General features: G+C 37.3%; 2 protein-coding genes across 2 annotated transcripts in view; one reads left to right on the top strand and one right to left on the bottom strand.

The window, feature by feature from the left end:
• LOC110855955 (unconventional myosin-Ib) overlaps nt 1-26969 on the top strand; it is a 57326-nt gene that overhangs the window by 1279 nt on the left and 29078 nt on the right. The window lies entirely within an intron of this gene.
• On the bottom strand, nt 20815-22055 carry LOC110855956. The gene is made up of 3 exons (XM_022104394.2): nt 21703-22055; nt 21519-21644; nt 20815-21453 (listed from the first exon to the last, which is right to left on the bottom strand). The coding sequence occupies exons 1-3, from the start codon at nt 21808-21810 to the stop codon at nt 21265-21267; spliced, it is 423 nt and encodes a 140-aa protein (XP_021960086.1). The 5' UTR covers nt 21811-22055; the 3' UTR covers nt 20815-21264.

The raw sequence follows: 26969 nt of genomic DNA, 5'->3' as shown, positions 1-26969 counted from the left end.
GGATTGTTTAAAATCTTGTTATAATTAGTTAATTAGTGCAAAAGTTGGGAAAATTATTAATGCACAGGACTGAAGATAGTAGGTTTATTGAATCAGCTTATCCATATTCCATATTTAGTTGAACATTTATAATCGCCAGGACATGAAAAACTTTAAAGTAATTCGTCTTAATTTTTTATTTAGTATTTAATATTAAAACTAGAGATTTTGGTGTGTTTTGAATAGTGAAAACGCCAATGTTCGTTATTTGAAGTTATGAAAAAATTATGGGTGCTAGAATTAGATAGAAATATAATCAGACCTTTGGGAAAAATTGTAATTGTACAAAGTAATGGATACGCTGTTAATATTTCTTAAAAAAGCAGGACCGGGATTTAATCCTTTCGATGGATTAATTAATTACATTTTTCAGGTAGCATTGGTCCGTTAAGTAGTCGAAATCCTGCATTTTGATACATTTTGGTTTTTGATAAAATCTATCTTAATGAAATGAGTGTTTGACATTCACACGCTGAAATATTCTTATGACATGCATTCCATCCACTCCATGTCGGCTTCAGAGCTTCTCCTTTCGTGCAGAAACACATTAGACTGAGAAAATGTCTCAATTTTAAATGTTGTGTTAAGAAGACAAGGTTTTCAACTAAAATTGACATTTTTCCTAATGAAACGTCCATTGTTCCGTGGTAAGTGCGAATGTTAATAAATTATTCTGAACATGTCATAACCATAAATGTTGAACATTTAGAGATACATAAGTATGTAACTCTCCTCATCCATCCATCCGTCCTTTCTTTGAGCCGGCAATAACTGCCAAAACTAAAAAAAACTTACCTCATTATTCTCAGCTCAGCTTGGTTAAAAAGTCAGGTAGACGGAAAGTGACGAGTAATTGGGCAAACCACAAAGGCAAAACCAATACCACAACAATCGGCATCATCGCCATTATTATTATGGGAAACATCTTGTCTGTTCATTAATATTTACCACCCTGCTCATCATTCGATGTCATGTCCTGTCCAATTATTTATCTTTGCTGTAGGTAGCAGGCAATGGAGGTGGTTAGTTGTTGTTGAATTGAATTTTTGAAACTTGTTCGTCAAGAAGATTATTTAAACAATTAGGAATAATTTTGCATTTTGGGTAATAGTATTTTACGCCCAGAAAAAAGGTTCATGCATTGTGTGGACTAAGCAAATAAAGACTTTTAAAGGAAATTATTATACGGTAGTTGACTTAAAACGTGGTTCCTTTACCTTTGTGCGAGTGCGAATTAATGGTGGAAGTAAAGTAGGCAGCAGGACGGGCTTGGTTTGGTGGAGATCAATGGCAACAATTAAACCCAAGATGCAATTGGTCTTGCGTGGCATGGTCATTGTGTTGGACTCGTTCTTTGTCTCCGTGTAGAAAGGCAGGGTGGACTTTTATGTATGTATCCCGTGACATGAATCTATCTCGCTGAAACATCTCAATTCATGATGAAATCCAGACACTGAACGTGGAATATATGTATATAAATCGTCCCAGGGGTACAAAAGGCGTTAGGTGATGGTTTTGACGAATTCTCGGGTGAATATCTTTGGCGGGGAGTTGAATTTTGGACTGATTTTTGGTAGGTTGCAAGATAATACTCTCAAAAAGATATCTTTAAAATTTTAGGGTGATAGCTTCACAAATGCACCCTACAGTGCCCCCGGAGTTGGTAGAAGCCAAAAAACACTTTCCAAACTTAATTGCTTATATAGCATGATAACCAAAGAGGTCAGAGGTGAATGATTGTTAATATAATAACCCTAGATAATCATTGCATGTAATAATAAAAGAATCCGTAATGAATCACACAACGTGGGCCTTCCATCATCGCGGATAGTTTGTCCAAAAAATGATAAATCAGACCGTGCGCGGAAAAATTAACCTGCTGACCTTGAAAGTTGACCCACTCGGGTCAAATGCAGCTTGAGGTAAAGCTGGAAGTGTCCTAAGTAATATTAAAACAAACAGTCAAGATTTTGTGTAAACAGTTTTATAGAAGGACCCGAGCTAATCAGCTGTCGCAGAATCCTAAAAAACTCGTGAACTTATTTGGAAAATTAATGGTCAAATTTTTCGAAAATAAATTTTAATAATCTTTTGGTGTCCCCTGCTGCAGAACTATTTTATCTACAAGGTACATGTGACAAAATAATAAAATTATTGCGTTTTGGTTAGTTAAATTATTTCTGAAGTTCGACATCGAAAACGACGGGAACTTTTCCAAAAAGTTTATAAGGTCTGATGAAAACTCAGTCCGTGGGGTGTAACCACTTATCAAAATTTTGTCAAAAGTACTTACAGTGCAATATACTATATGTACCTTGGATAAAAACCACGTTAGGGATTTTTAGCATCAAAGTCGTAAAATGTGGGGGCCTTAAAAGTGGAAGAGTTGCGTTAAAGAGCCCATTTCATTAGGACAAGTATGAAATTAGACTGTAAAACGGACTTAAAAGATAAGCATGAGGCAAAAGTGGTTTTATATAGTGAAAAGCATGCTAAGTCCCTTAAAAATAGTCGCAAAAACTATTTTTGCATCAGGACCTCAGAAAAAAATATTTTGTTCAACGCCATTTTATAAGAACACTGGTTTGGAAAACTAAAAAAGGACACCTCTCCAAATTTGACCTTGCCTCATTTCGCAGAGTACACAAAATCGGAAGCCAGATATGCTTACCTATAGTTTGAGACATGGGCTTTCAGATAAAAAAAGTTAGAAATCTCTACGACTAAAATCCATCCCGCAATTAAGGCATGAATTCGTCAAAACCATGTCCTAACGCCTTTTGTAATAAGTTGATTTTTTTTACAGGATTTCTGGTAATATGGAAAAAATGTGATACATGTTGTGATAAATAGAAGAGTATGTACATAGTTGACACAGGGACCAGTGTTTCGTTTCTTGAGGGTTTTGATACATTTCTTGCACTGGGAAGCAAGAAAAGGAAGAAATGCGAGGTGCAAGAAACTGCAATAAAGTGCAAGAAATATAGCGACGTTGTTTCTTGCGCCGTGCATCGTTGTTTCTTGCGCCGTGCATTTCTTGCAGGTCAAAATATCTGCAAGAACCCACTTTCTACCCGTTATTTCTTGCACGTGGTTACTTGCACCCGAAACACTGACAGTCTTATAGCTTTCTAATAACATTACTTGCATGTCGATCTACGTATGTACCTAAATTTCTCTGATTCCAGTACTTGCCTCATTTCATAATAGGAATTTAAAGCGAGGGGAAAAGTTTCTAAGTACATATCAATTTCTAATCTTTCACCAATTAAGCGGAATTTTTAATTGTTTTCTCATCGACGATATAAATCATACGAGGAGGAGAAGCATTATTACATATCCTTTGTTTATGTTAATGAAGCCTTCCCAGTGGCAGAAAATATGTAATCTGCTGGCTGACGTTTCTGCTGGCGAGAACAACTTTTTTCTTACTTCTTTCAGGTGAGGAAAGATGAGATAGGAGTTACGGGAAAGTGATGGTACGTACATTGTGAAATCCGCATGTATGAATTCTTTGTATGTAGGCATTTTTTGCATGCAAGTATTCTTTAGTTTGAGTGGGTTGGGGATGCGGATAAAAAAGTAAGTGCAAGCGGGAGCATGAGAAGAAGAGGGGCGCGTTGGCCTTGTGAAGTAAGGTTTTTAGTGTGTAAGTAGATGTCAAGTAGAGAGTAGCCATTTTTAGAAAGTAAAGTGGGCTCTTAATTTTGTATAATAATCATTAGAAAATCTAAATAATTAATGTTCGTGTTTAAATGAACTAAAGTGTGATTGTTAATAAACCTGTTGCTAAAGATAAAAGTCCCTAGTTTTGAGTTAAAGGGTTTATTTTAAAGTCAGCAGATTCGAATTAAAGTTTAGTTATTCTCTCCTCGTGATTCGGACTATTCCACGGCACAGTCAAAATACGGCGATCTCTTGTCAACGGGTAGTTGACACTGGATGATCCCAGTGAGTGAAGCGTCGCGATCTCACATTTTGGTGACCTCGACGTGATCGTGGTCAAGTTCGAGCCCTTGGAGGAGGAAGAATAACACCTGGAAGAAGAAGTTTTGCCTCTTTGAGGACTCCACCCTGAGTGTTCGGGGGATTACCAGGTGATATTTTGTGAATTCGTTGTTCTTGTCCAAGTATCGGAGAGGAGGAGAGGGAGATCCCGCCTGCCAGACCCGTGAGGAAGGAAGACGAGAGTTGGACCTATCAAGGAGGAATTATTAAATTGTATTGCCTCGTTGAGGGCCACATCCTGAGCATTCAGGAGTTATTGAGGTGGAGAGCGTTCAGTGTAGAGATCTGTTCGTTCATTTACTAATTGTTTTTCCTTTGTTGAATTGCACGTTCCTGAAAAACCATGGAGCGGCTAAGAAAGAGCAGGACACCGATAAGAGCGGCCATTACCAGGACGGCGAACGAGATCGAGACCGAGTCGTCAAAGGAGGCGCCCGGGATGGTGGACCTGCAAACTCTGTGTCGACGATTGGAGCGACATTCATCGGATATCGACGATCTAGATGTGAAGATATTGGCGTCAATGTTGGATGAAAACTGTACCACTGAAGATTATCAAAGTGAAGTTAACCAGATTGACGAATATCGAGACAAGGTGAACCGTGCGAAGACCAGAATTGAGATGTGTTTATCACGGCCACGAAGTGAGTGTAGTGTTGCAGAATATGCATCAGTGTTCTCGTCAGCAAGTGGTGAAAGCAAGAAGAAGACTTTCAAGCTGCCGAAAAAATTGAAATACCGAAGTTTGATGGCGATCTGAAGAATTGGTTAGGATGGTGGAGCCAGTTCGAGAAGATTCACAATGATGGTGACCTTCATGATAGCGACAAGTTCCAATACTTGATCCAAGCCACAGAAGCCAAATCAGAGCCACGATCAATAATTAGTGCTTTCCCTGCCACCGGAGACAATTATGGAGCAGCCATTGAGTCCCTGAAAAGAAGATACGGCCGGGAAGGATTGCAACTCCAAGTGTATTTAAGGGAGTTGTTGAATCTAGTGATCGCCAACGTTACTGATAAAGAGAAGATACCGTTGGACATGTTGTATCTCAAGTTGCAATCCCACCTGAGAGCGTTGGATACTTTGGACTTGAGTAAAGCAGAGCCGTCGATGTATTTCTATCCGTTGGTGGAGTCGAGTCTTCCGCCGGACGTCCTTCGAGCTTGGTTGAGGAATCCCGCACAAGTGGATCAAGACGGTCTACCCCGAAAAAGCAAGCTGATGAATCTCATGACCTTTTTGGAGAAAGAGGTCGAAGGAGAGCAGCAGATATATTTAGCTCAACATGGGTTTGGGACCAGGAAGTCTAATCAAGTGCGAGCAGACAATCAACAAAAAAGATATGAGGCCGAGAAGCCAGCCTCTGCATCCGCTTTGTATGCCGGAAGTGGAAAAGAAAGCTGCATATTCTGTGGGAAGTTGGGACATCCGAGTCAACCCTGCTTCCATTTAAAGAAGATGACGCAAGAAGAGAAGACCGAGAAGATGAAGGAATCTCATGTGTGCTTCAAGTGCTTAAAGAAAGGACATAGGTCAAAGGAATGCAAGGGAAATGGGAAATGTCCTTCATGTGGAAAAGGACATTACAAACTCTTGTGTTATGGGAAAAAGGAGGATGAGTCAGTGAGTCAGATTACCGACGGGGTCCAAGCGTTGACTACTACCCAGAATGTGATGACTATGAAGGCGTCCAATAAAGAAGAGAAGCTTGTCGTCAGAGGGACAATGAAAGTGAAAGTGTTTGGTGCAGGCCATAAATATCGAGTGGCCAGATTACTTATTGATTCGGGTAGCGACATTAGCTACATAAAAGAAGATCTTGCCAAAGAACTCGAATTGAAATCTGTGGGAAAACGACTTTTCTCGACGGAAGTGTTCGGTGGTGGTTGTGAAATTGGAGACAGAAATCAATACGATGTGAAAATTCAAGGGATGCCAAGAGAGGGTGAGAGTCAAGTAGTGCAGTTACCTCTATTTGGTGCGAAGGTAATTTGTGAAGACTGCGATCCTATTCCAATTGGTCCTTGGATTCGAGAGTTACTAAAGTTGAATGTAACTCTAACGGACACATATGATGACCCTCGACACATTGATATCCTCATCGGATCGAACTTACTCGGAAGACTTATCTCCGGAAGAGTGATCAAGTTAAATCAAAGTGTTGTTTGTACCGAGACAACAATTGGATGGTACATGAATGGAGAGGTACCAATCATGAAGACTCAGACCATGGCAGCGAAGACCATTGCGATGAGCACAACGACCAAGGAGATCACTGCATTGTGGGAGCTCGACGCCTTAGGAATCACCGACAGCGCTGAGAAGAAGACCCAACAGGAACAAGATCTCAAGGTGAAAGAAGACTTTCAAAGAAAGCTCACGAGGGAAAGTGACGGAAGATATGTTGCAAAACTTCCTTGGGTGAGTGAATCGGTGTCACTTCCCAGTAATCGAGCAGTCGCCGCGAAACGACTCGAAGGAGCGACTAACAAGTTGATCTCGAAGAAAGAATTTGAGAATTATGACGGTATTTTCCGGGCATGGGAGGCGGAGGGAATAATTGAAGAAGTGCAAGTGCAGAATGACGACACAAGTGGCCACTATCTCCCTCACCGTCCAGTATTTAAGCCCGAGAGTTTGACGACGCCAGTGCGACCAGTATTTGACGCGTCGTGCAAAGTGGGGAATAATCCGTTCCTTAATCAATGCTTGGAGAAAGGTCCTAATATGCTGGAGCTCATCCTCTCCATCCTGCTGCGGTTTCGACGAGAAAAGGTGGGAGCAATTGCAGACATTAGGAAGGCCTTCCAGATGATACAAGTGGATCAAGGGGACAGGAAATTTCAGCGATTTCTCTGGTGGAGGGATGTCGAGAAGAAGGTCATGAAAATCTATCAGCACTGTAGGGTCGTGTTCGGCCTGAATTGTAGTCCGTTTGTTCTGGCGGCGGTGCTTGATGCTCACTTGAAGAACGTTCCAGAAGAAGAGCGCCGTACGAGTGAGAAGCTGATGAGGTCATTGTATGTGGACAATAGCGTGGCTTCTTTTCCCACAATCAATGAATATCACCATTTCAAGAAAGAATCGACCGAGATGTTGGCCAAGGCGAAGATGGATCTCCGCCAGTGGGAATCCAACACGGATGCAGAAATGGATCGCGAAGTGACCTCTGTCCTCGGTTATCATTGGGAGAAGAGGAATGATGAATTGTTTTGTGTTTTGCCAAAGGGGTGGGGAACGACCCACAATCACGAAGAGAAACGTGCTTTCCCTGGCTGCACAAGTGTTTGACCCAATCGGATTCACGTCTCCAGCAGTCCTCAGGCTCAAAATTCTTCTAAGGGAATCTTGGGCAAAAGATTTGAAGTGGGATCAAGAATGGGACGAGATTGGGAAACAGAGAGTGGAGATATGGTGCTCGGAGATGTCAACTCTAGGAGAAATTAAGATACCGAGATGGGCAGTCCGAGGTGAAAGTATTCAGATTCACGCATTTGGAGACGCCAGCCAAGACGCATTTGGGGGAGTTGTGTTCGTGAGAAGTACTTTGGACTCCGGGCACGTACAGTTATACCTCCTCATGGCAAAATCAAGAGTGTCTCCGATGTACAATCAGCAAGATTCCAAAAAGAAAGGAAAACGGATGACAATACCCAGATCGGAGTTGATGGGATGTCTATTAGCAGCGCGGTTGGCGGAGACAGTTAAGAAGGCCATGGACTTTGAAGAAGTCCCAACCATCTACTGGTCAGATTCGACCACTGCCCTAGCCTGGTTAAGACGAGATGAAGACTGGGGGACTTTTGTGGGCAACAGAGTTCGAGATGTCTTGAAAATCTCAAAGAAGAGTGAATGGCGTCACGTGCCAGGAAAATTGAATCCTGCAGATCTCCCCAGTAGAGGCTGCTCACCAAAGGAGTTGCTGCAGTCCAAATGGTGGGAGGGTCCCAGTTGGCTTCGACGACCTGAAGCGGAATGGCCACAGGAAGCAGAAGTCAATGAGGATGACGTCGTCATTGAGAAGAGAAAGTGCTTTCTGAAAGGGGTGGTCAAGATGAAGCCAATGGAACTAAAGTTTACCTCCTACCAGAAAAATGTCAGAATGACTGCCTACGCCATCAGAATCCTGCGAGGAGTGAAAGCTTCCGACCTCAGAAGTCCACTCAAATTACCGGAAATGAGAGAGGCGGAGTTAAGAATGTGGAGAGTGATCCAGGAGAGATACTTTTCCGACCTCAAGAAAATTCAGGTACGAGTAGAGAAAGGGGAGGATGGACTGCTGCGGGTCAAAAGCAAGTTGGAGTACAAGGAAGATTGTGACTCATTCCGGAACCCAATCCTACTCCCAGATGACTATCCATTAGTGCATGAACTAATAAGAGAAGTCCATCGCTTACATGGACACGGGGGCATTCAGTTTACTGTCAACAAACTCCGAGAAAAGTATTGGATTCATCGGAGCCGAAAGACAGTCACCATGGTCCTTAGAAAATGCATAGCTTGTCGACGCCACAACGGGAGTGGATTTAGCTGGGCCGCTGTTTCTGAAAGACAAGACCAAAGTGTGGGTGGTGCTCTATACGTGCGCCGTGTATAGATGCGTAGCGTTGGATCTGGTGGAGTCGTTAGACTCAGAATCGTTTATCCGATCTCTGCAAAGGTTTATGGCGACATATGGACGACCGAACACCATCTACTCAGATAACGGGACCAATTTCGTGGGTGCCCATAATTTATTTAAGAAGCTGGATTGGGCGAAAATCGAGAAGAACTTGGAAGTGTCCCAAATTCAATGGATCTTTAATCCAGCCACTGCCGCCTGGTGGGGAGGCTGGTGGGAACGTCTCGTGGGGTCAGTGAAAGGGTTACTGAGGAGAATGTTGGGAAGAGCAGCCTTAACAAAAGATGAACTGATGACCTGTCTTTGTGTTGCGGCCGCCACCATCAACGAGAGACCGCTCACGGTCACGACAGAAGATGGGAACGATCTTATCCCATTAACGCCATCCATGTTCCTGAAGGGGACAAAGATGACCAGATTCCCTGAAGCGGAGCAGATTACAGGAAAAGATCTACAAATTCGCTACAAGATAATGAAGAAGTTGCAAGTCGATCTTCAAGCGCGATTTCGCAAAAAATATTTGGGTCAACTCGTGCAGAAAGCGAATGACAAGAAGACCAGAGCCCCACAGATTGGTGACATTGTACTTGTGGGCGCAGATAACAAGAAACGCTTTGAGTGGCCACTCGGGCGGATTATGAAGTTGAATCCAGGTCGAGATGGCCAATTCCGGTCTGCAGTAGTCAAGACATTGAAGGGTATCCTTACTCGACCTCTGCAACGATTATACCCATTGGAAGTACCTTGCGGAAACGATCTTCCTAAACTGCAAGTCGAGCAACCATGTCATCGCAATGAGAAGGACGATGAAGAACTCGACGAGAAGACTTGTGACGATATTGACATCGAAGAAGTGATGCCAGAAGTGACTACCAAGTCAGGACGTCGCGTGAAGAAGCCAAATTATTACAGTGTTTGGCCTAATTAGTGTTTTTGATGATTTGGTATATTTATAGTTGATTTAATATAATTAATAATGGGCATTTGACCGATAGTTAAGTTACTTTTCCCCATTAGAATGTAGGAAAAGTGGTGGGAGAAATGTGAAATCCGCATGTATGAATTCTTTGTATGTAGGCATTTTTTGCATGCAAGTATTCTTTAGTTTGAGTGGGTTGGGGATGCGGATAAAAAAGTAAGTGCAAGCGGGAGCATGAGAAGAAGAGGGGCGCGTTGGCCTTGTGAAGTAAGATTTTTAGTGTGTAAGTAGATGTCAAGTAGAGAGTAGCCATTTTTAGAAAGTAAAGTGGGCTCTTAATTTTGTATAATAATCATTAGAAAATCTAAATAATTAATGTTCGTGTTTAAATGAACTAAAGTGTGATTGTTAATAAACCTGTTGCTAAAGATAAAAGTCCCTAGTTTTGAGTTAAAGGGTTTATTTTAAAGTCAGCAGATTCGAATTAAAGTTTAGTTATTCTCTCCTCGTGATTCGGACTATTCCACGGCACAGTCAAAATACGGCGATCTCTTGTCAACGGGTAGTTGACACTGGATGATCCCAGTGAGTGAAGCGTCGCGATCTCACATACATTGTTGAAAAAAACAGGATGTCTCAACTTTGCATTTTTACCGGTCCAATTAGCTAATAATGATAAGGCCCAGACGCAGATAGAAAAAAAACTGCAAAATTGAAAACTACGTGTGAGCCGATTTTATTGACGTTTACTGTAATTTATGATCAGTGCAAGGTTCTTGTAAACTGTGCGGAAATTAGTTTTATAATTGGTTTTTGAACCATGAAAATGTTTCAGAAGGAGGAAATCGTTGTCGGTGGGGGATTTATGGGCTGATCTGTGGGTTTATTTGTCATGCTAATTTGTATATTAGATAGGAATCAAGGATGAAGAATGGAAATTTTGAAAAATTATATTTTACTAATCGCAGTTTTATGAGGGAACGTTACGTACATAATTTCATAAAGTTCTCATCAGAGGAACAAGTCGTTTCCTATATTAGTTAGTGGCCGTTTCAAGAGCTTATCTGTGGCACAGTGGCTTATCTGTTCTAGATATCCGTCACTAATAAGTGCCTATTTACAGGTAAATAACTCCTTAGGATTAGACAAAGTAGAGCACTAATTAAGCAAGATTTTTAATCAACATACAATGAATCATAAAGTTTTATTATAAAACAAACAAATAAACTTCTTTTTTACGCGTAATTTGTCCGAATGTGGGTAAATATTGACAAGTATGAAAGAACAAAACGGTTTTTATCCCGTGATTAAAAGCTTGAATATGTATTAAGCGTATAATAAAATGTATGTATTTTTGCAAAGCTATAATTAGAGACGACTCGTTTGCCCTGCCCGGCCTGAGAAGTAGTCGCATTTTTGTACAATTAAATGCAGAACCAGTCCTATTGAGCATGCCAACCACGTGTAATTATTTCCAAAGCGTGGTTTAAATCGGATGCGATATTATAGTTATTTTACAACTGAGGATGTGAATCTTTGTCTTCACTCGAATTTTATAAAGTTGTCAGAGGAGAATTTGTAAATATTTGGAAGACAAAAAGACAGTGCAAAAATTAGTCTCACTTCGTTTGAAATATTTACGGAATGCATATATTTTTGAGAAAATATGTAACAGATTCACTATTTTTTTACAAATAATAACGGAAATATTAACAAAAATATTGATGAATGTGTCTGAAATCCTAGAAATAAATATGTTACATGTAAGAATATTTTTGAAAACTGTGTAAATATTTTCACTAATTTTTTAAATAATAGTGGAAATATTTAGAAATATATTGATATGTCTGAAATCCTAGAAATATGTTAAATATGTAAGAATATTTTGAAAATTTTGTGTAAATATGTTTGTCGAGAATTAGAATTTTTCAGAAACGAAAGTTTAAGAAAACGTGTGTTTTGTTTGGGTGGGGCTGGTATTTAGGAGTAGAGGAGTTTGTGGGGATTATCAATTCATATAAAAACTAGAAAACCCACGCGAAATAAGATAATGTAAAATTCGTCAGAGTTTCATTGGAAAAATCCAGTTCTTAACTTTTGTGCTTATCCGTTCCACCATCACGTCGATTTATCATCAATCCCGTCATTTTGTCAATGTCAACTCTTCTTCCAACTTTTCCACGGGTTGACGTTAGATACTAATTGAATTTGCTACTTGACTTATCCAATGGTCCTTCGATATATTTTTTACTTTTTGGCCACGCATTATCTTAAAACTTACACTGCTTATTATGCAGTCCGTCCTGGCTAAAATATACTGCCTCCTCTTAAAATCAACCGTTACAAACGGCGACAAAATGCTAACCAAGGAATGAAATCACAGACGTCAAAATGACTATCAAGTTGTTGAAGGTCTTATAATTTACTTGGCTTTTATGAACTGATCTAACAAATCTAATCAAATAAGTTCACTTTGCCAAAATTTTATGAAGTGATGGCAAAGTTAGTCAAAATTCATACGAATTTAGATTACGTTGAAGTTTTAGTAGAAAACGGGAATTAATTTTCCAATATTTCGAGTGCTATCTGCAATTCATTATCAAGACATGAGTGGCCAATAAATAATCTATGTAACTCTTATAAAGAAAGGTTAATTTTACAAAAATGTTACAAAGTGGTGGCAAAGTAAGCCAAAAGTTTTTCTAGGTTGACAAGCATATGAATCTAATTTGGATTACACAGAAGTTTTAGTGGAAAACGAGGAAACTTTTCACTTCATCAATATTTCGAATACTATCTGCAATTAGTTATCGAGACATGCTTACAAAAAGTCTGAAAAAGCATCTAAATGTAGTAAAAACATGTTCATTTTACGAAAATTTTAAAAAGTGGAGGCAAAGTTAGTCAAAATTTCGCTGGCTTTTATATTCACAAGAATCTAATTGTAAGTATGATTTGAATTCTGGTTGCGGATATGAACAACCTTGGATTAATATATATGGGAAAGATATTTGACACGTTAAAGTACGGTACTTGCCACACAGAGAAACTATTTTGTTTTCAATTTGCTACTTTAAGAGATGGGAAGATGATTTTGCTAAAAACTTGAGGTGAGAATGAAATAAAAGGAATATTGCATTTATAATTGGCAGCGTCTCGATTGAAATTTAAAGACGAGCAGACCACTCAATACGGAAAGACGGATTCGGATTGGGATGAAATCTTCTCACCTGGGAAGAACGTGAAGTGAGGAAGGTGAGAAAAAATTGTGAGGATGATGACGGTTCACTTTAGCGAAATGTGGCTTTGGCTAATCTCTCTCTTTAAGAAGTTATATTTGTACGGAAATCAGTCATGCGGTGATAACCATGTATCATCAAAGCTTATCTACTGTCCAATTTTTTTAAGAGTTGCAAGTGATCCTAGATTACATTAGTCGAATAAATTGATTGATTAGGTTTTTATTAAGGGTGGGGTGTCGAACAAGCATCAGTACAAGTACTGTTTTTCAGCTCTGGACGCTAAATGCAGAAAACTCGCATACTAGAAATCTATAAATATACCGAAAGGCATTTATTTTAAATACCAGTTTATTTAATTTTGGCGTAAAAATCATTCATTTTCCCAAATTCCAGGCCCAAAATTCAATGATTTGCACGTTAAAATAAAATAAATAAAATAATTTAGAACACCTTACGTGGTTCGGCTTATTCTGCTAAAATGCAGTTTCTTGGAGTTCGCGTTTATTACATTTTACAGTATAAGAAAACCCGCTTAAGAAACACTTACAACTTATAACAGCAACAAAATGATGGTATTACATTGGGTGGACAAAATAGAGGAAAAATTACAACTCGATGCCCAGAAATTGGAAACGCTTTTAAATAATTTAATGAGGAAGGAAATATAATGCAGAATAAATTAAGGATGATTGGGCTGCATAATCGCAGGAAATTAACGAGTTAATTCGTGCATCAGGCAGAATCAACCCGCAGAGTGCACCGGATGGAAAGGTGTCGATAATTAAGCCGTCAAATACATAATTGTCGGAATATGTACGTTATTATTACATGAAATGATTTATTACAGCAAAATCTGAATAGTTTTCTGTACAAAATTAATTGTGTTAAGTTTGATGAGAGCTTTAGGAATTGTGCGAGTGAGTGATTTTAGCGGAGAAATAATCGACGCGATATTATATTTCGACTTGTGTAGAAACACTGATGATTGATTTATTTTGTAATGATAAGACATCGCATTGAATTGTGGTCGTAGGTTTGCATACCTTGAATAATGGAGGTCTCCCAGCGTATGCGATCCGATTTTTGGGCAAACTAGTGTCAATCTATCACAAATTTAAGTAATATGAAATTTGCAAATGACACGATCTCCCAATGGACACGTTTGGCGGAGATATTTACGTAGTAAATTGAAAAGCGTAAAATTTGTCAACTTTAAGATGCGATTTCTCCTCTTTGGATGCAAATATCTCGGCCAAACGTGACCATTGGGAGATCGTGTTGTTTGCAAAAATGGTTATGTTTAAGACTTCCGATACAGATGGATTAAAAAGGAAATAAGGGGATACGTACTTTTGTAAAAAGGACCTGAATTTTGTCCAAATTTTTTTTAGTAAAAGTGTACCAAATTATAAAGTTACTCCATCTATTCAATCATTTCCATCTTCCAACTTGCAAACTATAGTATATCAAATTTACTATTTTTAACGGCGTTAAACAATAAAAATTAAATCGTTCTCAGAATGAAGGAGAAAACGCGCCTTAAAGTCGACCAATTTTAAGCTCTAAATTTATTTCGAGTTTTCTCCTCTTCGGATGCAAATATCTCTGCGAAACGTGCCCATTGGGATACCGTGTCTGTTGCAAATTTCATATGAATTTGTGATAGATTGGCACTGATTTGCTCAAAAGCTGCGAGCATGCGTTGGAAGACCTCCATTTTAAGATTGATAAGAGTTTTTTTAGGATTTATGAGTGATTTTCTTTGGCGGACAAATAATCTGTACGATATTTTATTTCGACTTATCTAGAAACACTGATTGATTTATTCTGTAATGAGACACCGCATTGAATCTCAGATTTGTGTGTACCTTAAACAATGGGTTCTCCGCAGATCAGAACGACCAGTTTGACAGTGACCACTTTTCCTCTGAAATATCACCCGATTAGCCAACCTTTATCGTGGTGTTTATTCTTTCTACGTCGTGATTCATCCTGCCGAAGACTTTGTAAGCAGATTTCAATTTACTCCTGCCGAACAGAACAGGATCGGCAATTTGCATGCGACTGCGACCATTAATACGTTTTTATAATGCTCGTACTTAATAAGTCTTTACAGAATTTGGTTTTGTTGTCGAGCGAGTTCCCATTTTAAGCCGAATTGAATCTAATCCTAATCCTTCCTGAGCAGTTTTTGGAATGTTGGATTGATAGTTTCTTCTTAAACAATAAAGCGCACACAGCGACAATTACGGAGGGTCGACAAAGATACGTGTTAGGAAGTTATTCGGATGAGAATATTTAATCCAATCCAGTTTTTAACAGAATATGGATGGATTTCCATCTTGGGCCGAGTTTTTTCTTCGACTCCACGCAATTTCCTTGCGAGGGACTGTGCAAAAAGGGTGGGATGGATTTGATGGGGATTTAAGGCATCTTTACCATGTTAATTATGAATTATAAGATGGGGGGAGTGGTAAAAATTATCTGAAAATTGGTCACATTCTTGGCGTACGGCCCCTAAAGTATGGAGCAGAAAAGGGTTATCTCAATCTTCCCACCTACACAGGTGGCAACACCCTGATTAAAAGAGACAGCATTATTATGACTTCATTTTACCAATTATCGCCGTCATTGAAGCAGAATTTAATTGGGACTTTTGGCAGAAATTGCGTCTATTCATTCACGAAGGCATGACAATCTTGGCTCAGATTCATAAATTCATGAAAATAATTTTAAATCTGAAACAGAAATGGTAAAGAAAACTTTCTCAATAACGGATATACATAATTTAATTTAAAATAGAAGAAAAAAAGCGACAATTTTCATTGACTTGTTAAAAAGTAAATTTTCTGCCATGCACTTATTCTGGTTTATTTGGTTTTGAAAAAACGTGACCTAATCTGGACGGAAAAAAATTGTTTTGCCAAACTAGATGAGAATGAAGTGGATGTATCTTATGGGATTTTTATTTAGTTAAACCTTTTGAAATTTGTTCCTTAACTTATGCTTGTCAATAATAATGAGCGTCATTCAGTTTAATGAAATGTTGTGAATTGACACGATGTGACATTTACTTTTTGTCATGCACTTCTTGTCAAGTATCAACATCGGCTACTTCTTGGACCACTTTTTTAGCTGGCTTTTTTGTGAAAGTATGTACATACGTCAGTTGAATAGGAGGAGGAAAGAACTCGTTTTTCCTTATCATACTAAAATGTCATCCAATTCAGACCATGGAATGTGCTCCGATGCAAATTTAATGCCAATTCCGTATGTCAATTTAATCGATTTTATCAAAGGAAATTTGATACTGGGTACGAATTTTAATTCGAATAAGTAGATAATCCTATGGGAGAACTGGTGTCAGGTGGGGAAGCTAATCAATCAAGTAATTTTGCCAGCATACTTCACTCGTGATAAAGCTTGAGCTTATCATCAATCAATAAACGGTGGCAAAGTTGACGCTAATTAGACCACGGCCGGTTGTAAAGAGCACAATTTGTGGTGGATGGGGGTGGGGGTGGGGGTGGATTTGATGGGGGTGGGGGTGGGGGTGGTTTTATAAATGCCGGGTAAATATACGGTTTGATTCGTTAATTTAAAGTTTTGTGAAATTCATTAATTTTAAGTTAAAATTTAAATTCGTTAATTTTAAGTTTTGTGTGGTACAAAACTATCGATTTGAAAAAATGGCTAATTCATTTGTCATTTTTGCACAATAACTTTCCTTAAACAATGGTTTCGCAATTTTAAAAAAATCGATAGTTTTGTAGTAACAGAGATTAACTTAATATCAAAGTATGAAAAGTTGCATTTATCTAAAAACTCATAAAATTGGTGGTATCTTATAAATTTGCATTGCAATGGTTTGAAAAGAGGGTAGATTGAGATTTAAAAATGTGTGACACATTAAATCGTCACCCTAAACCCTAAATATCTAGCCTTCAACATTTTCATAATTTTGATCATGCATTTACGTAACGCCGAAAAGAGTAAATATACAAAATATAAATATCTAAAATTATGTACGTTCAGATCGGACGTGTTCTTCCTAGAATCCGGTGTTATGTTGTTATTGGTTTTAAAATATTAGTGGATTTACTTATGAAATTGATGCAATTTTAGAAATTTCCATTAAAGACATTCAATAGGAGTAGTGAGTGTGAAATTAAAAATGAGTGCTACATCAATTCGTCATCCTAAGTACGTATGCAAAAAAAATTCCCATTTTCAAAATTTTGGTGATTATTAACGTCCAAAAGGGAAAATCTAAAAAATATCAGGATATTAACTGCACTTAGATATTTTCCTCCTCTAAATCGAATGATAAGTATGTTATGTTATTCGTTTTGAAACATTAGTGGCATAACTTATCTCATGAAATTGATGGCATTTTTGAAATTTGCAATTTCATTAGGGTGTACTGACCAGGGGATCTTGTATAGTGCCCGGAGCTCCCAGCATAACCACAATAAACATTAGATGAGACGCAGTTTAAACATTTTTCATAATAAATTCCCCAAAAATAAGTTCGCTCTTTTTTTAATTATTAGTTTTGTACTACCAGAAATGAGCTTTTGATTAAAGTATAAAAGTTACATGTACGTCAAAACTCGTGAAAGTAGTGCCATTTTGGAAATTTACATTTAAAGAAATTGAGCAAGGGTAGAGTGAGATTTAAAATTTATGACACATCAAATCGTCACCTTAAATATGTAACCTTAAGCATTTTACAATTTTTGTGATGCATTTTAACGCCGAAAAGAATTAGTTTAAAAAATATCGACATCTAACAACGCATTTAGATATTGTCTCTCATTTTTCTTCATCGAATCGGATGGTACATCATATGTTATGCTATTCATTTAGAAGCATTGGTAGGATAACTCATGAAATTGCTGTCGTCTTAGAAATTTCCATTTAAAAAACAGTGAACAGGGGGTAGAGAGAGATTTAAAATCTATGTAACACATCAAATCGTCACGTTAAACATGTAACCTTGAGCATTTTCATAATTTTGCTGATTATTAACGCCAAAAAGCGTAAATCTAAAAAATATGATTATCTACAACTACATTCAGATACGTACGAATAGCTTAATTTTGGCATGTTATATTACCGGTTTTGATACATTGGTAGGGTAAATTATGAAATTGATGTCATTTTAAAAATTACCATTTAAAGACATTAAACAGGGGGCAGAGTGAGATTAAAAATATAAAATAACAGTCATTCCACCTTAAATTGTTTCATGTCATTTTTTTTCACCGGAAATTTGTCACTGGTTTCACTCGAGTATTTCACAACAATGTATGTACTTGGTCAGGTCACCAACCACAAGTTTTGAAAGTGTTTGCTTTAATACAAGTCGTTTATGTAAATGAATGTGCATTGGAATTCGTCCAGCGATTCGATCAGGGAACAAATTCCTCGAGAAATTAGCCGATTATGGTAAAACATAACATATCCATTAAGCGCAATTTATGTGCTGTATGCAAAAGTTTATTGATACAAATCTGAGGCTGAAGAAATGTCTGTCTCACCTCATTAACCAATAATCAGGACATTTCATCAGGCCAGGATGGAGTAAAGTGTCCCTCGCCGTAGGAATTATTTACTAGTTTTGATACAATCGTTTTTTTAATTAAGAAATTTCGCGTGAAAATGTGGATGGGAAAATTCATTTCGGAAATTTTAAATTGATTATTGAGATACTAGTTTTGACTTTTGATAGAATCGTTTTTTTAATTAAGGAATTTCATTCTGAACGAAAATGTGGATGTGAAAACGCATCTCGGAAATTTAAAGGTGCACTGACCATGAATTCCTTACTAGTTTTGACTTTTGATGCAATCGTTTTTTTTAATTAGGAAATGTTCGAATTAAAATGTGAATGCGAAAATGCATCTCGGAAATTTTAAACCGAGTACTTACTAGTTTTGACTTTTGATACAATCGTTTTTTACGTAATTATTTAAAGGAATTTCTTGTGAAAATGTAGATGTAAAAATTCGTCTTAGAAAATTTGAATTGATTATTTACTAGTTTTGGTTTTTGATGCATGTTTTTTAAATAAGGAATTTCTTATTACGCTCGCATGAAAACTAATCTCGGAAATTTAACGTTGGATTGATTTGCAATTAATGGGATTGTGACAGACTTGTCGCTTAACGAGAAGATTGGCGAGGCAATGAACAAGGTGTGAATGGCTTAACTTGGAGGAGGCTGAACCATTATCGCGTAATTGGACACGCATGAATGGCTTCACTTTCAACGAGGAGGTGATCTGATGAGGCAAGAAACGGGTTCGAGGACTTTCAAAGTTTCCTGTAACAGAATTCTATTCAATTTTGTGATATTCCATTTAGTTTTCGTGGGCATTAAACATTCGTCGTTCAGGTTAAACAAATTGTTCCCCAATTTCAAAGTTTGAAATTCAAACGAATAGGTTATTGGTAAATGCGGAATGAAATATTGTAAATAGATAAATTCTTTTACATACAGAATATGTAAATCGTACATTTTCTGAATTCTTTCTTCTTTTCATAGTGAATTTTACAAACATGTAAAAGTTTAATGCCAAAATGTCAAATTTTAGTTTTACGTTGAACATTACGAAAATTTAATAGATCGTAATTCACATCATCACAAACACAAATTGTAAAAGTCCGTTTAGTCCGATGAACTTGAGGGAATTTATTTTAAAATTCTGGGCGACAAATTCGTAGTGCAGGTTGTTCCCAATTTTTTGAAAATATACACTCTAGATTTTGAGCCTTTTTGAAGGAGGAAATCTCCAGTTTAAGAAACCTTCAGAAAAATTGGAACTAATCGAAACTGGCTCAAAAAACCATTCAATTAATCAACGCACCGACTACAAATTTGTCGTTCAGAATTTTAAAATAAATTCCCAGAGGCGAAAAATGATTACAAATGTGCTGATTTCGATTTAAGAGGAAGAGTATGAACAAAGAGAATCAGGATAAAAGACTTGGCTTTTGCAACAAGTGAATTTGCTAAAATGAATCAGCGCTTATAGCAGAGAGGTGACACCACGAATTTGCAGATAACCGGTTACCCTTTCCGAACTCCGGTCCCAAGCAGACTATTCTGCGAATGTTTGTTTAAATTCTCAATTTATTCTCAATTATGCTCTCTTTATCTTTATGCTCTCCGACTTGACAAAGTAGCTCGTTTTATGTGGATTGACATTCATTCCTTCGCTATTCTTCTTGAACGCCAAAGTCATAAGATTGTATGATTTTGTTCATTAAACTCATCTCGCTTTATTGTAAACAAAACGCTGTCTTTTTTTACGATCCAAGTAGTCCTTCGCCTGTTTTACCTGTGGTTAGTTATACTATTGATCCTGAGATATGCACAGGTCTCATCGGATTTAACGACTGCACACAAGCTGGATTCGAGTAAATCTGTCAATGTCCTCGGCTCAGAGTGAATTTGATATTTCAATTTTATTGTGACGGATAAAAGATAGAGTTCTTTTTTTACGACTGGCGTTTTCCTCGATTCTGCACAGGGTGAAAACACGCCGCAATTTTGACGTCATCTGTGTCTACCGGTACAAACTTTATTATTGTTGAGACGATGCTATCGTTTATCGGAAGCATAGAGATATAAGTCGGAAGATAAGTATCTTATCGTGAAATATGCATGCATATCCCGTATATCTCCTCTACTTCCCAATTCTTTATGTAACTTAAAATCCTCCTGATGAATTATTATCGAGTGTTCACTGACTTGTGTAAATAAAGCGAGGAGACGTTATAAAACCTCAATTTGCTACTAGTTGACTCGTTTTGTAATAAAATGGAGTGATAAAAGGGTATCGGATCATGCATCTTTGAGCAAAAGTATGAAAACAGTCTGGTTCATAACATGCGTATTACATATTGTCTGGCAGGACATAAAATTCAGCAGGATGGTTGGTTGGTGATAATAAAAGACGGGTTTTTGGCAGGCTATCCAAGGATTTCTACTTTATTTATTCGTTGTCATTCATTATGTATAATATGCGTCACTTCTTTGGAACGAATTATAATGGTGATTTGGATGTAAAACTATTGTATATTTTACAAATTTATGTCTTAAGGTAGTATTCGATGACCCATCACAAAAGTCGGCAAATTTTTAAGAACTTCTCGCCTCTGGGAATTTACTTTAAAATTTTGGACGACAAATTTACAGTCAGTGAATTGTTTAATGGAATTACGCTGAGTTTCGAAAAGTTCCAATTTTTCTGAGAGCTTCTTAAAGTTAAGATCTCCTCCTTCAAAACGTGTCAAAATCTGGAGTGTGTATTTTAAAAAATTGGCAACGACCTGCTCTACCAATTTGTCGTCCAGAATTTTAAAATAAATTCCCAGAACGGAGAGATTATTAAAAATGTGCGAATTTTGACGACAAGTCGAACGTTAAATGTCGTTGGTTTCGATGTAATCCTCGCGCAGGGAGCATTGGCAGGCGCAGAGTTGTCCACCTCCGCCCTTGGTCGTGGGACAATTTGCACCCTCGTATAAAAATACGGAGGGATTTGGATTCTTCCTCACACAGTCTTGGAAGCAGGGCGTGAACGGGGTGAAAGTGCAGGATTTTTCCAGTACCTGGAAAAAATGCAGGAATTATGTAATTGTGTGTGCGTGGTTAAGATGTATTTTGTTTAGCTTACATCTCTACAGTCACAAACACAACTTCCGGTTTGTGGTTCGCAAAAAGTGGCCGACATCACGGTCGCTTTCTCTCCACAGATTTCTGGACAAATTCCAGGAATTTTTGTGCAGTTTAATTGATTTGTCTGTATATTTTGGTTAATTAGTAAATTTTGTGTGTTACTTAATTATTTGTACACTCACGTTAATATTTTTACTGGCACTTTCTCCAGATGTGGAGTATCCTGTCATCTGCAGAATTAGAAAGGATAACGTGACGTAGATAAAACTTGACCAGGATTTGGAACGCATTTTATTAAAATTTAAAGAGAAAGTTTTCCGTGAGAGAATTGTGTAGTTTTTTTAAGAGATTTGTGGTGAGAGCACTGATCTGTTTTATTTCATAAGTAAATATGTGTAACTAAATAAGTCCACATGACATTTGAGGTATGAAGATGTGATAATTTATTGGTAAACATGCTCTTAGATGAGAGAGTGGTAATATTGAGCGCATGCATCTGTACACATGTTTCATGTATGTATGCATTTAAACTTGCTATATTAAAAGCTAATCATAATTGTAAATGAGAATAAAAACGAACGAATAGTTGATCTTTCTTCCCATCTGTATCCGTTTAAATGAGAAGGAGTTGGGTTTTTAGCCCGAGTCAGGGCTTATGTACCAGTCATGGTTGTCTGTCTGTCTGTCCGTCTATCGATTACGCTCGTAAAACTGACCGACTTGAATTTTGGGGCAAATGAGGAGTTAAGTTCGAAGATATCGATCAGTTGTTGACCGGTGGGGGTCATCTGGGTGGGTGTGTGAGATATTATGCATAAAAATTTCAAAATTGTCGTAGAAAGCTGAAATTTGGTAGATAAGTTGCTAAAAAAGTTAGTCCCTGGCTCGGGCTCAACGAATTCTTCACTGTAGGTTTATTGCTAGGGTTTTGTGAGTTTTTATGGAAAAAGAGGAGGTTTTTAATTCCTGAAAAACCCTGCTGTTTATATCACGCCAACATTTAACGACGGCATGTCGTAAAGAAAGCAATATTAATTAATTATTCTACACATGTCATAACCATAAATGTTAACATAATAATCTCTCATCCTCTCTTTAAGCCGACAAGTAAGTTGGGGGTAAAAAATTCATCCTCATTATTACACTGTTCGTTATTCAACTTGTTACAGCAGTCTCACGACAAGTTATGGAATGCACGGGGAAATATGTATGATGACGAGTTATTTAATTGGCTACCGTAAAATGAAACGAAACCGATACCATTAGCGTCATCATCAGGGGTACAACAATTATCAGAAAAGGTGTACTTTATAAGCAGAGGGTGGATATGTATTTACATATTTACAAAAAAAAATCGATAAAATATGTATTTAATATTTCGGAAGAAAAAGTGCTAAAACATTTCCGAGATGTTTACGAAAAAACTAAAGGTATTTGAAAAATTTGCATTTTTTTAAAAATTTAATGCACTGCATTTTCGCAGATATGTGTTTACGAAAAAAACGTCCAAATATTAACGAAATACGTGCGAAAAAAAACATAAAAATAAAAATTTTGGCAAAATTTGTATTTTGAATACAATTTAACCGAACCTAATATGCTCTGGATTTTTTTATGCAAGTTCTTTGAGCAAAAAAAATCGTCACTCACATTACTCGTATTGAAATATTTGCAAACTATATGTATTTTTGAAAAAAAATATGTAAAACATTTATAAATTTTTCAAATAGAAATATTGATAACAAACAGCACATCGACAAAGATCAAAAGTCGGTCGTCATAAAATGGAAAAGCTGAAAATGAATACATATCCGCTCTCTGCTTATTATCGTCATTATGGGCAGAATTATTACAAAAGTTGTACTTAACAATAAATATTTGCCACCCGCTCGGCCGCTGTTTATGTGACGTCGTGCCTTATCTTGTCCAATTATTCGGCTTTGCTGTAGGTAATCGGAAGAACAGAAGAGAGAAGTTGGGTATAAAAATTGAAAACTAGTTCCATGTCATGTGGTAAACCCAGTGGGAACAATTAGCAATTTTTATTTTTGCTGCAAATCCGGTCGTGGTGACCCATGTGGCGAAAATTTTTGCATGGTTTACCATGTGTCACCTGCAGGTTGGAAATAAATAAAATCTAGTTGATGGATGACATTTGTTTGGGGTCAGGATTTTGTGTAGAATAAGAAGCGGTTTTCTAGCAATTTATGTATAGTCGGAATTGAAGTGGTCTTCTTATTTGTGATTAATTAAGTAGTCCACGAGGAGGAGACGGCTTGAGAATGGAGTTACTTGGCATATGGTAATTAATGTTTGAGAGAAATGTGACTGGACCGGTCTGTCTTTTGCGTGGACTGGACTCATCATTTGTTTGTCGTGGTCGTGGTGGAAATAAATCCGGTGGAATTTTAACTATATCCTGCTCCCACACAATGTCACTCAGCTATCATGCTCCAAATCTGCATCAAGTCGCTCAAGGGGACGCTTTATAAGAGAACAGAGTTCCGTATATTCCTTATCGTGTGGAATTTGTAGAGATGTGTTACTAAACTAACAATGGAGGTCTCCCAGCGTATGTGTTCTGATTTTGGCAAAATTATGGCAATTTATGACAAATTTAATTACATGGTATGAAATTTGCGAAAGACACAAGGAGGGGAAAAACGCACAGTAAATTTAGAAAGTGTAACATTTGTAAACTTTACTGCCTCCTTCATTTTCTGAACGATTGAATTCTTATTGTTGTTTGACAGCGTTTAAGTTATTTTAAATAAATTTGATACACTAGTTTACAAGTTGGATGAGACTTTTATATGTAATTTGGTACACTTTTACTAAAAAATGTGGGAACAAATTCAGTCCGTTTTTATAAAAGGAACTCCTGGCTCAATGTTTTCTTCCTTTCGGATGCAAATATCTCTGCATAAATGTGCCAATTAGATCGCGTCTTTTGCAAATTTCATCCTAATCAAATTTGTGATCAATCGAGACTAATTTGCTCAAAATCAGAGAGCATCCGCTGCGAGACCTTCATTGCGAATACTATTCTGCAAGTTAATTATTTATAGGATGAACAATACTTTGAGATTGAGGTGGTATGGTACGCATTTTTGTAAAATGTGTGATAAAAATGGAGTCATAATTGGTGTTACGACTTGTTATTGAGGTACTTTTACCCAGAAGGCAGATTTTGTAACAGATTTGATTCTGTAACACCAAAGAATTGAAGTTTTCTATGTAATCAATTATGAATCTTGGACCAATTACTGGTAATTTTTCATTGTTTCGTAACTAGCTAAAGAAATTAATCATAATAGACATCAGTATTATACATCCTTATTTATGCTAATGAAGCCTTCACCCTTTTTGCCCTGTGTGGTAAATGTGAACGTTGTTTTGAGCAGGGTCGTCAACGCACAAGGCAATAAGCGAGCGAAACCACTTTTTAGCCTGGTTTTGTTTGATCGAGGTGAGGAAAGATAAGAGAAAAGAAGGTGAGTGATTTAATTACTTACCAAGAAACCGGATGTTCCCTCTTTGCATTTTTAACCAGGACGACTTGATAAAGCTTTTTTTCGACATGTGAGTCGTCATCGTCATCGAGCTACTGAATTTCTTCCAAGCGAGTGAAAATTATTATCGGGCTGGACACTAATTAAGATTAATTAGTTGAGGTGGAGTGGAGTAGAGAAGAATTTTACAGAGAAGTTTTTGTCCGAATAATTCGCCGTAAATGGATTTATGGAGAGTTAGGTATTCATTTTGGTTGGAACAGATGCAAATATCATGTCCTATATTGGAGAGGTTATAAGTTTTTGGTCCGAGTGAGGCCTTATTTATCCGTCATGGTTGTCTGTCTGTCTGTCTTTCGATTATGCTTGTAAAACTTACCCAATCAACTTGAAATTCTGGGCACGCAAAATTAAGAGGTAATTTCGAAAATGAGGAAAATCGGTGAGAATAATCCGCCGTAAATGGATTTATGGAGAGTTAGGAGTTAAATTAGGTTAAAATAGATACATCTTTGGTTTCTGTTACGGGATCACTTAATAAAATGAGATAAGTTCAAACCTTATGTACGGTTCATATGTCTATCGAGTCGTAAAACTTATCTAATCTACTTGAAATTTTGGGGACGTAAAATATGAAAAATTAGGAATTATATAAGTTCGAAGATGAGGAAAATCTGCCTAAAATTTTTTTAAATGCCTAAATTATTAATCAGTATTTATCATTATTTTAATGGTTCGGTTAATTATTATCTGAATTGTTAATAAAAACCTGACTCGGGCTAAATAAGGCTGCAGTAGGTGTTGGTTTTTAAAACTAGACCATCACATAAAGTTTTATTAAGCAAAGACAACTTTTTCTCGTATTTGATCAACTCCACGTGTTAATGTGTCTGAATGGAAGAAGTAAATAAAATGCGAAAGAAAAATAGATAATAATTATGACAAAACGGTTTTTATCCTGTGATTAAAACCGAGTATGCAGAAGAATTAGAGATTATTTATTCATTAAATACTCGTCAGCGCCTGGGAAGTAGTCGATATCATTGTAGACAGTGGCCGCGGAAGCCGTGGGGACATGGGGGGACATTAACACTGTAGGACAGGGGAGGACATGGGCAGATGTTGTGGACTGTGGGAACATTGTCCCCACGCTTCCGCGGCCACTGATTGTCGAGCTACCTTTTTCCACCATTGTTCAGCGAACCGACCGCGGCTACCCCGTAATTAGCGTGTGTGGTTTATTTATTCCATCCGCATAATAAAAATTGGTTAATTTCATTCGAGGTCGGCGTTTAAATTCAAAGCCTGATCCCATTAATTGGATTGTTTTGCACGCGCGTTTTTAATAAAAATGGACAAATTGTTCCTTGCGGCGAGACGACGCTTTTGAAGTGGAGGGAAAGAATTTTATTAGACATTGTGAATTTAAGAGGTGCATATAAATTCATTTTTACCAAGAATGGGAACTTGTTAAGTGTGCAATTCTATTGTGCATTTTCTGCGATTCAGACGTGGCAGGAAATCATTTCTGGGAAGGAATTGTTTGCGTTTAAAAATGGGTAGAATTCATGTATGAAAATTTGTCAAATGAGGAGACAAATTGGGGTATGAAGTGGTTTCAAAAAATTTGAGCCTTCTTGACAATTATTTTATAAAATGTTTTTCAAAATTTAAAAAATTCATATAATGAAAATTTCTGAAATGAGCAGAGGAGACAAATTGTGGTATAAAGTGGTTTGGTATAATTTGAGCTTTGTTTTTAATTATTTTATAAAATGTGTAGAAATGTACATATGAAAATTTCTTAAATGTGTAGAATTCATATGCATAAATACGTATGACGTATGAAAATTTCTGAAATGTGTAAAAGAGACAAATCGTGGCATAAATTTGTTGATTTGTGGTCTCATAAAATGTGAGCGTTCTTGGCATTGCTT

This window comes from Folsomia candida, unplaced genomic scaffold, assembly GCF_002217175.1.
Source record: "Folsomia candida strain VU population unplaced genomic scaffold, ASM221717v1 Fcan01_Sc014, whole genome shotgun sequence".
NCBI lineage: Eukaryota > Metazoa > Arthropoda > Collembola > Entomobryomorpha > Isotomidae > Folsomia > Folsomia candida.
Note: the sequence above shows the minus strand (reverse complement) of the source record. Positions and strands in the feature narration are given on the sequence as shown.

Coding starts and splice junctions, on each gene's coding strand:
- LOC110855956 (XM_022104394.2), bottom strand. CDS start 21,810: ATGCGTTCCAAATCCTGGTCAAGTTTTATCTACGTCACGTTATCCTTT. Junction 21,645..21,702: donor GTGCCAGTAAAAATATTAAC/GTGAGTGTACAA, acceptor CAAAATATACAG/ACAAATCAATTAAACTGCAC. Junction 21,454..21,518: donor GTGTTTGTGACTGTAGAGAT/GTAAGCTAAACA, acceptor CATTTTTTCCAG/GTACTGGAAAAATCCTGCAC.